The sequence below is a fragment of the Pimephales promelas genome, chromosome 5 (genome assembly GCF_988280905.1).
Source record: "Pimephales promelas chromosome 5, fPimPro1.hap1.1, whole genome shotgun sequence".
Classification (NCBI taxonomy): domain Eukaryota; kingdom Metazoa; phylum Chordata; class Actinopteri; order Cypriniformes; family Leuciscidae; genus Pimephales; species Pimephales promelas.
In genome coordinates, this window is record NC_142773.1 from 23,495,908 (window position 1) to 23,513,165 (window position 17,258).

Here is a 17,258-nt window from a genome sequence, read left to right on the forward strand (position 1 = left end):
AGCCTGATGCAATTTCAAACCTGAAAGACCACAAGAGAGCGGCATCAGCATCTTAGACTGATTATTACAGCACCATCTTGTAAGCAAATCAACAAAGATTTTTCTTTTGAAGTTTATCTTCTGAATAATTCTTATGTCTTACCATAATTGTTACCTAATGTTTGTGTGGAGGTCTCTTAATATTAGTATTATTATAATCCTAATCAATAAACTATTTTTTTCCGAAGCAGTATACAACCAATTTTGCGCAAGTTGCTTAATACTGATAGCCAATAGTAAGACATGTACTGTAAATATATGCAATTTTAACTACGTAGCCTACTCATTTTGTGCCACCAAATATGAAAGAAAGAAAAAAAAAAGCTATAAAACATATCTCTGACTGCCTTTCAGACATCTCTGCCTGGATGAAGAAGTGTCATACAGCTCAACCTTGCAAAGACTGAGCTCAGTGTAATTCCTGGAAAGCCGTCAGTTGACCACATCATCACCGTGATATTGGGGTCTACAACACTTACTGCATCCAAGACAGTAAGGAACTGGGGATTGTTTAAAGACCAACTGAGCTTTTCCACCAATATTTATCTTTGTGTATTGCACACATTTATTTTCAGAAAAATCCTTTTTTTTGTGTTGGTGGCCTTACAGAAATCATTTTATTTAAAAAATTTAAAAAAATAAATACAAATAATAATAATAAACTCTCTGTCTTGTGATACAATAATTTCTAGGCATGCCTTATTCACCCCTGCCATAAATTACATAAACTCAGCATCTAAAGACTTTCGGTGGAAAACAATCCAGTTTAGTAGCATTTATTTTAGTACATGACTGTCTGACAAGAAACTACTGTATGATCCTCTATATCTATATTACCCATTATGAATTCCCAAGTCCTCTTCCTTAAAATAGTTAGCCTACATGAAAGACATCACCAGAATCAAAACGTGAAACAAAGTACAGACAGTATATGTCAGCAATAATACAATTATGAATGCTGATATATTTACATGGTAAAAATTAAATAATATTGTCTATAACCTGTAGCCTTATAATATACTAGCCTTGTAATACCGCCCCTCCCTATATGCAGAGTAGGCTATGCAGCCTGAGTAGGACACAAACTACCAAGGGGGCACCATCTTGTCCCAACTGAGGAGCTGACAAGTGGGAATGCCTGGCTGGTTTTTGATATTCAAGGCTTGGGTCATTGGTCATTCATAATCTGATTCAAATCCATATGGTCTAATAGTCTAACTATTATACATTTACTCAAATGTAAACTGCTTTAGACTGTCACTCAATAATACAATATGTACGCCTATTCTACTATTAAAGGAATAGTTCTGTCATAATTTCCAGTATGAAATGCACAGCAGCAGCATCAAAACATCTTGGACTGTTTATTCCTATTGTGTCCATTAGATGGCAGCACCATCGTGTTCGCAAAATCAACAAGGATTTTTTTTTTTTTTTTACTTTTCCTCTTGTTGTTTAGATATTCGATTTGTCTTACATTTTGATTTTGTCTACATAATGGTTTCCAAAGGTTTGGGTGGAGGACTATTATTATTATTATTCAACTTAAATAAGGCTCTCAAGTTTTGAAGGGGGTGTCATTAATAATATTATTAGTGTTTATGTTGTTATTAATAATTGCTCAGACTTGCAGAAGAAAAAAATGTCACTGACAATTCAACCAAATACAAAGTATTTATTCAATTTCAGAGAGAGAGGGAGAGAGAGATTATGACTGGTGTTGTTTAATATAAGTTTTTGTTTCCTTGTTGGACTGCTTTATGGGCCAACCCTTTTCACCACCCTCTCTGGATCAGAATCCTCTAACCTGGCCTTATGGGCTATATGCACGCATAAGTTCCGCATTTGACATAAGGATGCTCGTCCATTTCCGGTTGTGTAGATTAAAGCGGAGGAAAACCGGAGAAAACGGGATTATGGCAGAGTCTTCAATATTTACTGTCCTCCCGTCTTTGAAACGAAACGTACATACGTTTAGATGTAATTTTATATATAGTTATGTTTATTTAATATAATTTTAAAAAGAAGCATAAACACAACGAGGGGTGTCTGTTTTATCTGTTTTTGTGACTAACGTTTCATTAGTATAACCATGGAGTATAAAATTCAATATAAATTCTCGGTATTGCATTGGACTCTATGATCGGCGGAAGTTATCGAGCATCCTTAATCCTTCACCGGAAATAACGCCGTGCATAGAGCCCATTATGGGGCTTTACTCTCAGGGTGAATGAGAGGATGCTTAATTGCTTTTTACCTGACATCTTTGAAAGAGATGCAATGATAATTCCATTAATCCATGGCCAGATAATTATAAAATATGACTCGATTTTAAAAGTCAACTATAACATCAACAATGCAATACTCTTTAATTTATTTAGTGCTAATAAAATTATTAAGCCTATTTGGACAGAGAGATATGTTTATAATGTGATTTATGTCAATCATCGTGTGATAAGCAAAATATGACTCAGACTACTTGTTGTGAGCAGGTGTTGTCAGTGAACAAGCTGTAGCCTAAAACTGTGGGCAGACACTCATGAAAAACGTATCTAACATTCTCTAACTGCAGTCATATGTCATTGTTTGTGTCAAACAAGTTGTGAATTTGTTGTAACATTAAAACAGGAGATCATGACTTACTCTGTGCTCAAAGTGATGCTCGAAACTCCAGTGCTTTCCTCTGTGGGTGAATGAAATTTTCGGAAGATGTTGTAGCAGAATCATGTGAACAATTCCAGGATATGCTTTTCAATCAGGTTCAACTAAGATCACCCGGAAGTTGAAGCCTCGCGGGAGCCGCCATTGTAGTTTGACTTCCATTCATTTTGGCGTCACTTTGACGGCGAATAGCTTTAGCCTACATCTTAGGCGTCCAAAGACTCAATTTTTCTAAAGAAACGGGGAAATGTATAAAAGGCTCCTTACTACCTTGTATCTTACATTATGGCTCCGTAGAAGCAGTTTTTGTAAAAAATAGGCTAGCGATTGCTCTCAATAACGAATCGAGTTTCCAGGACGAGCAACGAGTCCGAATTCAGCTGTGTAAAGAAACGTGTAATTCGTTCCTAAATGAATCAGTGATTTGAACGAATCGGTTGATTAAATGATTCATTGGCTCACACATAATATTAGCCTGGTTCAACCAGACTCTAGTTCATTTCATTTACTGAAGTAAAATGAAATTGAGAGGAAGTGCGTAGGAGGGCGCAGCCAGGCTAACATAATATAGCCTACAACAGAATATTCAGAAGAATACCATTCTTGGTCGTAAATATTGCTTAATTGCTATAGACTAACATAAAATGTAATTTTTAATATAAAATGTATAAAACGTTGTTGAATGTCCCTAAAAGGAGGTTTTGTCAGATGTATTGCACCAATTTCCCCCCCTAAATAAATGACACACACACACACACACAAAATTAAATAAAACTACCCATAAATATGGCATGTACCGCCAGCCAGTCTTGCTGTTGTCCTTCACCCACTGCCTCAGTGGGCCAGATATTTAGTGGTTTAATTACCAAGGTTGGTGGGCATTTTCACCTTGCTGCTCCTGGGGAAGCATAGAAAATGCAAAACTGAAAACACTTTAGGTTCACATACCTCTATTCCAGATGTCTTGTGGTTGAGCTGCACACTAATGATCTAAAGGTTCATTCTGAGTTGTGCAGGATTGCAGGGCAATTCACCAAATTAATGTTTAATGAGGACATTTTGCAGTGAATTAATGTATTAATAGCAAGTTATTTTTGTTCTTATTCGTGTACCTCTGTGCTCCATGTGCTCTGTGATAAATGCTTTCCTGACTATTAAAAAACGAAATCTTTTGACACTACTTTTAGAAATAGCCCATCTGTGGTATCACTCTGCTTAATGAAACATGCCCAGAATATTTATTTGCATAAGATATCTGAGACAATTTTTAGCAGTTTCAGCAAAAAACTCTTTTCTGTATGCTTGTGTGATAGGATGTCATTCCCTGCCTATTTAGATAAAGAGTACATTGTATAATATCCTGCGCATCAATTCATTATGTAACTCAAGGACAGTGTGCATTTATAATCTCACTTTCCTCAAATTATTTTGAATCCCTAAGTGAATTTTGAAGCAATCGCACTCTCTCTTTGTCTCTCTCCTTCTAGTCTGCCATTTCCTACATCAAGCTTTGCGAATGTAATTAAACCAAATTTAATCTAACAGGAAACGCGCTGGAGTTCATGAATAATTAATCAGCCTCGAATCAAAAAGGTGGCCGTGGCTTGTTTATTTGCTAGCACACATACGCTAGTTTAAACACAATCACACACACATATTGCAGGATTGAAGCGTAGGATAAGCAGGGTTGACTTGCAGGTGCGGTGGTTTGAAACAACCTTTATTTTCTCCACTTTCATCAGATCAACTGAGGCATGTCAGGCCCACTAATAAATCTCACACTTTTTACGTAACCCAGACTTCAAATGGAGCAGTTTCCAAGGAGAACCTTGTGGTTAACTTTTGTCTGTCTTAAAGTGCAACCTGAACTCTCAGTTTCCATTATTGACCTCGGGTTGTAAGTCTGTCACGTAGCATGGGAGTAAGTGGACTAGACATTGTATTTTCTCCCTGCCAACTCTGTCCCAGTTTGAAGGGCCTCTATGGACATCTCCAAAGCTAGCACTTCATTTACTCAGCAAGGCAAACAGAACAGAGGCAAGAGTCAAAAGTCAAGAGTTCCTTTAAAAAAATAAAAAGAGCATATACACATTTGGTCGCGCACACATCACCTCAAAACATACTGTATTTATTCAAATTTACAAAAAGGAAAAGGAAAAAATACAACAGAATAAATACATTTTAATACAAGCCATCGTGAGATCTCAGTACCAACAGGGACCACTTGGGGCCACAACAATGCAGTCCAATAGAAAGGCAGAAACCAGGATGAATGCAGTAAGTCCACACCCAGTTTACAGTTGACCTAATCTACCTGAAAAATATGGAATGACATGGGACATATTATATTCTTTAAACTTACACAAGGTCACAACAGTTTGAGGCTGTCTACAGTGGACAAAGCAAAAGTTACGAATCCGTTTGGACTGAAATCGGAAGTAGTCCAAAAATTAACAGGTCGTCAGTTTACAGTTGGTGTCCATCTGTAAACTCCCGCAACATCCAGTGTAGACAGTATCAGCGATTATAATAGGCTCTTTTTGCTTATAATGTCGCACCGCTTGCTTCCAGTGTAGACACTGCGTTAGGGTGGTCCTGATCAAATAAGCTCCATTCTTGGGTTGTGGGTTTGTACTGCATAAAGCCCCCTGGTATTAGTGCGCATGATTGTGCCGTCATACAGTGGTTCTGGTTCAGTCCAGTCACAGTGAGTCCTCGTGGCCAAAAACAGTGTGATAAATCGGGATATCATTGCAGAGTGTGTCCTCAACCCGGAAAAGGGACTTCAAATACATTTATTTGGACCTTTCGCATTCAATTAAAAAACAAAAGTTCCGTTTGGGAAGAGCGACACATCAGAATCCGACATTGTATTGTAAATGGTTGGCTTTAGTCTGCTTCAGTCAATTCAATGTCTTCCAGTTATATCCAGTGGATTGCAATGTGGCACTAAATATATAATATTCTCCAGTTTTCATTTTATTATTCTATTTTTTTTTTTTTTGCTTGAAGACTACAGTACTGTTACTTCACAATGGCATTCAGTGATATTTACATTTAAATGCATTTACATAGAACATTTTTTTTTTCCTCCAATAAAAAAACAACAACACCATTTGTATTCTATTTGAACATCATGTATAAAAGTGCGTTCTAGCTGAAGCAGACCTGTCAGAACTTGTAATTCACCTTCACGTTTTAAATGTGGGATTTATTTTGACAAGTAATGGTGGTTTGTGCACAGTTTTTGCTTTATTTTGCACAATTTTAACATCACTACATTTCAATTGCGTCTTTTTTCTTTTTCTTGAGCAACTTGAAATAAAAAAAATCTGTTCTTGGCAAAAATGTAAGTAATTTTGAACCCTGACAATGAGACATCCGCAAAGCAGAATTTCCATGCAGGGCTTAAAATTGATGCGTGTTTGTTTTTGTGTGAATGAGTAAACACAGAGAATCTTTGTGCAGACACTTATTCAGGACTTTACTGTAATATTCAGTGCTTTCTTTTTGAATAATTCAGTTCTCTTGCTTTTGTGAATGTATAAACAATTTCTGTACAAACATTAATTTTCCTAATCCCTCGTGTGTGCTGCCGTAACTTTTCATCTATCGCTCCGGCCTTGCGTTTCTCATTCCCCCGTGGTGCCATTGTCTTGCTCACTGACACAGAAATCCAAGTTCAAATCTCTTACTTTCTCTGTTGTAATTAAATGTGATCTGGTATACAGTGAACTTTGCTTTTCGCTCACTGCCAAACACACTTCAGGAATGTCAAATGCTGGCTAAAGAAACGCACCTTTGACTGTGCTCACACATCCGCTTTTCAGCACTTATTGCTTCAAATTGCATCAATCACTCTCTCCACTGCCTCTGCTCTCTCAGTTCATTTTTCCTTGTCTTCCCTTATTACCTTTCCTCTTAGTCTCTCCCTCCTTACCCTTCACTTTCCATTATTCCAGCTCTTGTTGCCTTTTAATCACTGTCCCACCCAACCCCTCTCCTTCTCGCTCTCTTTCTCTCAGACATTCGCCTGCTCCTCGTCTCCAGACTGGTCCTCATTTTCTTTCCATTCCCTGTCCTTGTGCTGTTTGTGGGCCTCTATATCTCTTTCCTTGTCTTCTTCATTCTCCTTCTCCCTTTCCCTAAAAAGCTGGGCTAATTTCTGGAATTGTGGGCCCCAATCTTCCAGACCTGCTCCCCACACCTCTTTCTCGGCGTCTTTGCTGCCTTCGCTGTCCAGGGAACTGAGGGATCCGGCGCGCGAGCCTGTGCCCTCCAGCCCGTACACCTGCACCGAGTCGTATGGAGGCTGCGAGGGGTCAAAGGTCACCTGAGCCAGACGGAGACGCAGGAACTCGCCGACCCTCAGGGCGAGAGAGTGAGCACCTCCGATGGGCGCCCCTCTTCCTGACGCCTCAGGTGCTGAGGGCCACGCTCCGCCATAACCCAGGATGCCCCCAAATGCTCCCCGGCCTTGGCCAGGGTACGGAAGCAGCTGGGGTGTCATATCCCTCCTGCCCAGCGGGTACCCGGTTATGCCCACCCGTTCGTGCCAGTCTCCTATGAACCCACCACCCTCCGGATACATCCCGGTGCTCAGTGGAATGCTGGCCTCTCTTTCGGGCCTGCTCAGCACAAATCCGCTGCCCATCTCCAGCCCGCCCCGTCCCAGAGTCCCCGAGTAGTCCCTCTGCTGCTCCCCCTGCAGGATGGTGGCATAATTGCCACTGACAGATTGCATTTCTGTGCTTCCGTTAGCAGCGTCAACCACCCCAGGGTGGTTGGACTCGGCAGGCCCCGCGCCGCTCCTACTTAGGGAAAGACTGCCCCGCGAGGAGTGCCGTCCAGCTCGGGGGAGCGTGGAGGAGTCGCACATCCACCCTCCGGTGGTGCCCGTCCCAGCAACCGAACCGGAACGGGTCAATACCAGCTCTCGTTCGCGGGGGGCTGTGTCTGGCTGGACCTGTATGGGACGGGGAGGAGCAGGAGGGTTAGAGCGGGAGGTAAGAATGAGTTTATTCTTCTGTTATTCAACAGAGGGACGTGTAAGGAGAGAGGAAAGAGAAAGCAGAGAGATAATTCAGACACAATGAGCAGGTGAAAAAAGAGAAACAGCGATAACAGTGAAGTGAGACAGTTATTAGCAAGTAGGGGAAGGAAGTGACAAAGTTAGACAGATGGAGAAAGAGAAACGGTTGACAATAGCTGAAACAGGTTAATTGAGCTCTAAAAAGAGCTAACACTGCACTGTAAGATGAGGATGAGGAGAAAGAGAGACAGTGAGAGACAACTTGTGAAAACTTGTCTTTCATCATCAACCTGTTTGGCACCTACAACAAAGAACAAGCAAGCTAACTAGGGGTGTGCAAAACAACATATTTTCACACATGGGACATGTACTCACTTTTAATAAAACTAAAGTGAGACTTTTTCAGTGTGGGAAAATATGTCTACCTTTTGCGTTTCATTGGATAAATGTGTATAAGTGTTAAATCAGACATTAAAATTCAGTGGATTGGGCTGAGATGTGCAACGGTACAAAACATAATGCAAGCTGCTTTCAATACTTCTGAATTCACGCTTTTCAGTTGTAACTGAATCTGTGGCTAACAACTGTCTCAGAGCAACACACATTATGAAATAAATATTAATATTAATTTCACAGTTGTTTCCAAGTCTCCGGTTCAGTGAATGTTTATTAGACTTATTACATTAATACTGATTCGATGCTGCCGGAGTGTGACTGAGAAGTGTGTCTATGAATTAAAATTAGCCATACATTTTTTTTTTTTCTTAGGCTGTTTAACTTATCCAGCCTTAAGCAGTGAGTGGTTTTCTTATTGTGTTGTCCTCTTATTGTTTGTTTAAAAGTCCATCAATTATTAAACAATAATGCATTATTTAGAGACCTCTGGAGAATGAAATGAATAAATTCAATGTGCTACATTTGAGTTTTACTCCAAATGTAGGTTATTAAAGCAGCTTTGTGATTAATTTGATCATGGACTTCTTGCTTAAATAATTAAGATAGAAGTATGTTGCTTTACCCAGTCCTGATCCTGGCTTTGATTCTGACTCTGCTGGGCATCACTGCCTGCGTCATCCTCATTTTTCCTCGGCGTTCCTCCCTCAGATGTGGTAGCTCCGTCCTGAGATGCTGTCCCTTCTTTAGAGCCGTGACCGGCCTCTGATGCTGGCACGTAAATGGCCCCGGGCTCCAGAGGGCCAACCATAGCCGCCTGGTTTTGAATGACTAGAGAGTGGTCTGGTTGATTCCCGGGAAAGCGGTAAGCCAGCTCGGATAAGCCGGGCTCATAGGGGCCCTGTGAGCGACGCAGCACTGGGAGAGTGTGGCTGCTGTAGCAAATCCGCCCATATAGAGGGGCTCCTTGACTGGTGTACTGCCCCGGGTCAATCGCTCCAGCCTGAGCCCAGCTGTTATACGCACGAGCCTTCTCCTGACAGTGTTGTGAATAACGTCTGTGGGAACACAGAATAGTTTATGAATGGAAATTGTATAAACCCTGCCAAATAAATAATAAAATAAAACACTAAGGTCATTTTAAAGAAAATAAAAAAAGAACTGGCAGCACCATAAAACTAGTCCATACGACTTGAGCAGGATACTCCAAGTCTTCTGAAGCCACACAATAGCATAAGGAACAGACCGAATTATAAAGGTTTTTATTCACATAAAATCTTCCACCACATAGCTTTCAAATCTCATTCATCACGCATATCTGCTAATTTTATGTTTTTGTCGAGTTTGTGGGCAACCTCAAGAGAGGTGATGTGATAATTGCGATAAAGCCACAGGGTGTTTGAGATGGTATGATCCGTCGTCTTCTGCTGTTGTTTGCTAGGTGCCATTGTTGTTGTTAACTTTTAATATGCCCATGGGGACATTTTGTTTCAATGAGTTTTAACATGCGATCACACAAAAAACAAACAATGTACCGTACATAAATTAAATAAACAGTACATTTAAATAAAAACGGCCATGGTGAATTAAAATAATGGCTACAAATAAGATGGATTTTGGAGGTGATTTGAAGCAGAATAGTACCAATGCATGATTTTAAGGAAAATGTAACTGCAATTTTTAATAGTTCACCAAAAACAATAATAATAGTTCACCAGAAAAAAAGTAATAGTTAACCCCAAAAATTAAGATTCAGTCATCATTTGCTCATCAAGTTGTTCCAAACCTGTATTTCTTCATTCTGCTGAACACAAAAGAAATATTTTGAAGAATGTCGGAAACAAAACCACCATACTACATTCCCCCATTCTTTTGTGTTCGGCAGAAAAACAAAATGAAAAGAAAAGTGAAACAATTCGGGTGAGTAAGTTACAGAATTTTCATTTTTGGGTGAACTATCCCTTTAATATTCTTTCAAACGTTATAGACCCCTTTTGTGCCGACGTCACAGTTACGTCACGGCGCTAGCTGGAGGCAAAACAAAGTGAAAACTGGAGGCGGCCAATGTAAACCAGCACAGATTCGGCTACATAATAAGGAGCTTAAAATACTTTTATTATTATTAAATGTCATCTTATTGTGTTGTTTGGTGCAAGTATCAATGAAAAATGAATATGCTGTATCTGGACTTTTTATTTCTAGAAAATATTCACATGATTAAAATCGCACCGTAATGTCACTCTGTCACTATTGTCGTCTTCTCTGCTCTGGCTCGGCAGAACTGCGGATCGTACACACAAGTCTTGTACAGGACCATTCAGCACATAGTTATAGGCATCTAAAGATTTATATGCCATCAGTTTCTCTTTACGATCAGTTTCTTTATAAGGTAGGTGTAGAAGTCAGGCCACTCACCCGAGGTAACATAACGTTAATCCTGTCAGATCGTCCATGCATTGAGTGAGCGTGTGAAGGCTACGGGTCGGCCAATCTGGTCCTGTCCGTTAAAATTAACTTTTGAAAATAACAATCATTGTCCTGGACACTGAATGACCTTACACATTAAGATAAAATCGGATTTTCTCCAGTCATTGTTAAAAAAACAAGCTAATAAAACTTGCTAACTAGCGTTAGTGAAGGGATCGTTCTGCCTCCACCTAAGCTCCACCCACATAAAAACGTCACCATGTTTACCAACTGAAAAGGGGTCTATAGTATGGAACAGAACAATCAGGACATTCCGCTAAACATCTCCATCATTCCATGGGAAGAAAAACAAAACATACATCCTTGAAATTACATTAGAGTGAGTGAATGATGCCAGAATGTTCATTTTGGGGTGAACCACCATTCCAAGTGCATACAGGAAGTGTTTTATGAATGTGCAGGAGGAGTGAGTTGATGTAACAGATGTAGCCACACTCACATGTTCCTGCTGTCCAGGGTACGGTACCCCCTGCGAGCGTTATGTGGGGCGCTCTGCAGCGCTGTGATGTCGAATGCAGCCGTGTCGGCCTCACCTCCTCCTTCATCATCATACGTGATGATGTTCTCTCTTACATCATCCTCCTCTAAAGGCGAAAGCGAGTCCCTTTTCTGCCTGCGCAGAGACAGAGACAAAGCACTGACAGCTAGAGAGAGAGGGAGAGAAAGAGAGAGGGGGAAGACAGAGGCAAAGAAAACAGTGAGGTGAAGAGAAAAAGAGTGAATGTTTTATGATTCCATTTATAAAAATGGAGGACTTTTGTGTATGTGCTGGGTGACAAATTTTTGCAATAAAATTGCAGGGTGCTAAAGAAAGACTAACACTTACACAGGCTGATGCCCCATAATTACTTACACAATACAGCTCTGGGAAATACTCAATTCTGATTGGTCAGTCACTGCATCCAGGGGTCTGATATTTAAATAAAAGTATTCAAATATTAATAATACTAATATTCACAGTCGTCCGTGACAAAGCTGTTTATCAGAGCACTCATCCGGGTGACTGAATTTGGCACTGCTTTCCTATCTTTCATATCACACTGCACCTTTCATTAGCCTGGGTTTCCCCATGCTGTCTTTGTGCAGCGTGATTTTATTCACGCTGCTAGGCAGTCTGGATACCATAGACCAGATTTTCGCCTCACAGAACGGCGAGGGAGCAGCAAGACGATGATGACGTCTATGCGACACAGCGAAGCAGTTTGTTTATACCTATGGATCAAACATGGCAGCAGACGCAAAGTTTCCTTTCGAAGCAACCTTAGATACATACACCATCATTAACACGTAAACCTCTGACCCTTCTTCTTCTTCTACATACGTCATCTAGTATATTTGAAACGATTGGCTATGAGCTATGTACGTATTTGATAGACATTCATAGCACCCAATACACGGATTTGGGTGTTCATCTTGTTGCTAAAGCTATTGTTTTGCACACTGTTGTGGAATATTTTTCCATTTTTTTAGCGTAAACTGTAAGATACTATATATACTGTATATATATATATATATATATATATATATATATATATATATATATATGTACACACACACACACTCACCTAAGGATTATTAAGAACACCTGTTCAATTTCTCATTAATGCAATTATCAAATCAACCACATCACATGGCAGTTGCTTTAATGCATGTAGGGGTGTGGTCCTGGTCAAGACAATCTCCTGAACTCCAAACTGAATGTCAGAATGGGAAAGAAAGGTGATTTAAGCAATTTTGAGCGTGGCATGGTTGTCGGTGCCAGACGGGCACGTCTGAGTATTTCACAATCTCCTCAGTTACTGGGATTTTCACGTACCATTTCTAGGGTGTACAAAGATTGGTGTGAAAAGGGAAAAACATCTAGTATGCGGCAGTCCTGTGGACGAAAATGCCTTGTTGATGCTAGAGGTCAGAGGAGAATGGGCCGTCAGATTCAAGCTCATAGAAGAGCAACTTTGATTGAAATAACCACTCATTACAACAGAGGTATGCAACAATGCATTTGTGAAGACACACAACCTTGAGGCGGATGGGCTACAACAGTAGAAGACCCCGTTGGATACCACTCTTCTCCACTACAAATTGGAAAAAGAGGCTACAATTTGCAAGAGCTCACCAAAATTGGCCAGTTGAAGACTGGAAAAATGTTGCCTGGTCTGATGAGTCTCGATTCTGTTGAGACATTCAGAATTTGGCGTAAACAGAATGAGAACATGGATCCATAATGCCTTGTTTACCACTTTGCAGGCTGGTGGTGGTGGTGTAATGGTGTAGGGGATGTTTTCTTGGCACACTTTAGGCCCCTTAGTGCCAATTGGGCATCGTTTATTTGCCACAGCTTACTTGACAATTGTTTCTGACCATGTACATCCTCTGATGGCTACTTTAGCAGGATAATGCACCATGTCACGGCTCGAATCATCTCAAATTGGTTTCTTGAACATGACAATGAGTTCACTGTACTAAAATGGCCCCCACAGTCACCAGATCTCAACCCAATAGAGCATCTTTGGGATGTGGTGGAATGGGAGCTTCGTGCCCTGGATGTGCATTCCACAAATCTCCATCAATTGCAAGATGCTGTCCTATCAATATGGGCCAACATTTCTAAAGAATGCTTTCAGAACCTTGTTAAATCAATGCTATGTATAATTAAGGGAGTTCTGAAGGCCCTAGAAGGGCGGTCCCTGGAAGGGCAGTCTCGGTGGGATGAGACTCTGGAAGGGTGGTCTTAAGGGGACGAGACTCTGGACGAAGATAGGAGGTGTGGAAATCAAGATGGCAGGTGACGGTGATCCAGGTATTGTTCGAACGTATCCGGAATCGCTGCTGCTGGAGCTTGCTGGTGCTGATGATCGTCCAGTCTGTACCAGAAGACAGTCTTTAGGACACCATCTGCCCAGTCCACATAGTGAGAAATTTTGAGGAACCTCTCAATATATTTCTCGAGCAGTTGGCCTTCCTGGAAACAGGTTACAAGCCGATCTGCAGGATTCAGTAGGGTACGGAGAACGACCATTTTCTCCTTAAAGCTTCAGTAGGGAGTTTTGAGAAAACGTTGACTTAGCCTGAAAATTTGAACAAGCACAACTTACAGGTCCCACCCACTTGCTCTCTGCTGCGCTACATCCCTCCCTCCACAGCGATGCCTGCCGTGAACTTGCCAGCAGGGTCACCGATGATGGCGAATAACCAGTCACTAGTACGGAGGAAGCATCAACAATATGCATTACACTGACTAAGGCCTGCGCATAATTTGACTACAAACTTGGTCCTCAAATCATTCTGTATTTTGCAATACATAAAATCACAACGTAAAATCATGCCTGTTCCTTTCTCCACTGTCGTCGCTCCTCCTTTATGCCTCTGCTCCTCCGTGAGAGATGTGAGACTGGTGCGGCTCACAGGTGTCGTTCATTTTGACTCACGCCTCTGGCTCGTACCGCTCTCATGTCCCTGTCCCTCTACCTCGTCCTGCTCGCCACAATATTATTTCAGCAACATGAAAAGCCAGTGAATTAGCAGGTTTCAATTGTTACTTTGCACAGTGCGTGACATTTTATCTAAATGTCACACGGCTAGAGTTTTGACACTGAGTCAATGGGCTCTGTGTAATTCTTTCTTTTTCGCGTATTTATCGTCATCGTTTTTTTTCCTTTTACCCGTCTTTGTTTTATGAGCAGGTGCCACTCGAGAAATTGGCAGTTTAGGTTGTTTTCCGCCATTAGCACAGCTGCAGCACACCGGCAATCTTGAGTTTGGTTTGAATGACGAGCACTGTGCAAGAGAGGGCACGAGCGTGATTGACACTGCTAAGACATTCCTCCTGGCTCTGATTGGTTGTTTCTGACCGGGAGTGGTGTATTTCTGCAAATGGCAATAGGACCACTGGGAGGAGCCAGAGGAGCCTGTCAGTCAGTATATAATTACCAACTTTTTGGGTATGGTCGGTTCTTCTGTCAGGTTTTGGCTGCGTGAGGCACATTCAGGAAGACTGATCAGGCTTAAACTCTATTTATTTACGAACAAGACACGTACCAAACTTAGAAAGCAGTATAAACAAGAACTGACAAGGGAGAACTGAATCTAGGGAGACTCATGTCTGCGATGAGGATGATGACAAGAGAAACCGATTAACAAGGAAACACATGGTGCACAAACAGAGAAGGCAAAACAAAGTCCAAGACAGGTGTCACAGTGACACTCCCTTTGCCATGTCAAAACTAGGTAAATATCTTTAATCAGTTTGATTCTTGATTACTTTGTCAACACCGTCAATTGTGTGTCAACACCGTTAGTTGTGTGTCAACACCGTAAGATGGAGGTTTTACATTTTTTTTTAAAAAAGCTTGTTTTTTTTTGTTCAATTGAGGGTTCATACATTCAAACACCACACATCTTTTGTGCACAAAACTACTGATTGTATATTAAACATTAAAAAATTGGTAAACTAAATGAAGGTAATTTAAAATAGCTAATTCCAAAACAATGTAAAATAATATTACAACGTCTATACAATGCAATTTATCACTTAACCTTGCTAAGGCACACCATTTCTACACACTTAAAGACTTCAGTGTTGTTGAATTTATCAAACACACACACACAAAAACATATTTTCATGTGTCAGACAGAGTTGACAAATATCAAGTTGTATAAATTGTATATAAAAGTCAATTTCTATAAAAAGTGGTTAAATAAAAAATTGTTCCTTTTCATGGTATGATAGATGAGTCCTGTGTTTATGAAGATATCCAATTCAAATTAATGTAGTATCGATTTTTTTGTTTGTCAAGAATCAATTCTTATCTCAAGAATCAGTGATATATAAATACAGCAGCAGCTTTTATTTTTAAATTGTATTCAATGTTCATTTAATTTGGTTTTAGTCATTTCTTTACATGCTTTTGTCATTTTTATTGGTTTTTGTTTTTATAAATATTTCTATTCAGCTTTAATTTATTTTTATTCCAATTTTCGTTTTAGCAATTTTAGTATATTTCCATTAGTTGCCAAGGCAGGTTTTTCATCTAATATTTATTTCTATTTTATTTTGAAAATTATTTTTATTAGCTTTGATTTTAGTTTTAGTTGATACAGTTTAGTTGATACTGATACAGATAAAATCTATATAATCTATATTTGACCAACTGACTGTACATGATCCCTACAATATGGAAGCTAACACTAAACTTACCCAAAAGAGTGGCCACACAGGCTAAAATGGCCAGCAGGGCGGCAGTGCTGAGTCCAGGGGAGGGCAAGGAGGAGTGCTGTGGCAAACAAACTGTCTCCCTGTCCCACTCTGCCTCACTTTCCTTCTCTTTCTCTCCGGCCCGGGCTCCTCCTCTCAGACAGGGACATACGGACACCGTGACTGTCCCAGTGCTGGTCAAACCGGAGACCCCGTCCCTCAGGACCAGCGGGACGTAGAGTGTGAGGGAGGAAGATGTAGAGCGAGACAGTGTCTGCAAAGGTGACGCCAACACCAAGCTAGCAGTGGGGCCTAGAGAATGAGAATAATAGCAGAGAAATTGAAATACACAGACGCTTTTAGATCAAATTGAGCTCGATGGAACTTTAATTTAATTGAACTCAATTGAATGCAGTTTAACTCCATTGCTGCTCGTATAACATTTGTACAGACCAGTGAGTCCAAATGCAGCATAAATGCCAGAGCACATTTCGTCTCTGTGTGCCGGGAGAAGATAGATGTGGCAGAGAAGCAAAAGCAAACAATGGGGAAAACAAAGGAGCAGGGCACAAAGCAGCCACACAATGTGGTTGCAGACACAGACTAACGGATCAAGAGAGACGCCGATGCACACGGCTGGATGGGGGAAACAAATTGGGGTAGAAACTGCAAACCTCCACTCTCCCTGACGCTGAAGTTGAGGGCAGCGTTGGAGTCCGGAGGGATGTTGAAATGGACGGTGCTGTCATTTCCTCCCTCGTCTCTATCAATCGCCCGCAACACCTGCACCACCTGAGAAAATGAGATAGGAGAAAGATGGAGAGAGAGAAACAATATAAGGAGCAGAGCCAAAAGAGAGAAAGGATAAGAGAGGGAAAGATTAATGAAGAGAGAGGAGAGATTATCAAAATAAAGAACAACAACCTGATGCACATTTTAATCTCAGATATCAGGATTAACCTCGCCAGCACCTTTGCAAATGGGTGACTTGAGACTGATTAGCCCACACTATGCAGTCAAACAATAATGAACTCTGACCAAGTAGCGAGCTTGGGGAACACCCAAACATAGACACAGCTTTAGCATGTGCTCTGAAAATGAGGCGCCGACTCCAGAGATCCACTTAAACTAGAAATATTTACTCGATGGGCCTCTTTTTTGCAGTGCTCCCCACACACATTAGGGATAAGTTCAAACAAAAATGAGCCGTGTGATGCAGATCAGAGCTGTGGGTTAGGCGGTTGTGCTGAGGCATGAAAAGGGGTGCAAAGAACTGCAATAAGATAATATCGTCATGTTAGTAGTTTTCTGAGTCTGACAAAAAACTTTCCTCCTCATAATGTGACTTGGGGTAGGATGTTATGCAAGCTTCCAGTTAAATAAGCAAGCAGACATTTAGTTTTTAAGGCTTTTATCCAAAGTCAATTACACAGTTCCCTAACAACATTAGAG

At 40.7% G+C, this 17,258-nt stretch overlaps 1 protein-coding gene across 2 annotated transcripts in view; it reads right to left on the reverse strand.

Annotated features, from left to right (window-relative positions):
* Positions 1 to 4,812: 4,812 nt before the first annotated feature.
* The window catches only part of cdh24b (cadherin 24, type 2b), a 164,757-nt gene continuing 152,311 nt past the window's right edge, over positions 4,813 to 17,258 (reverse strand). The window contains exons 10-14 of one of the 2 annotated variants that reach the window (XM_039654595.2): positions 16,481 to 16,598; positions 15,810 to 16,118; positions 11,052 to 11,256; positions 8,751 to 9,183; positions 4,813 to 7,666 (exon numbers count right to left, since the gene is read on the reverse strand). In XM_039654595.2, the coding sequence (XP_039510529.2) occupies positions 6,722 to 7,666; positions 8,751 to 9,183; positions 11,052 to 11,256; positions 15,810 to 16,118; positions 16,481 to 16,598 (2,010 nt within the window). In that variant the 3' untranslated portion in view covers positions 4,813 to 6,721. The other variant, XM_089131144.1, reaches the window with a different exon arrangement.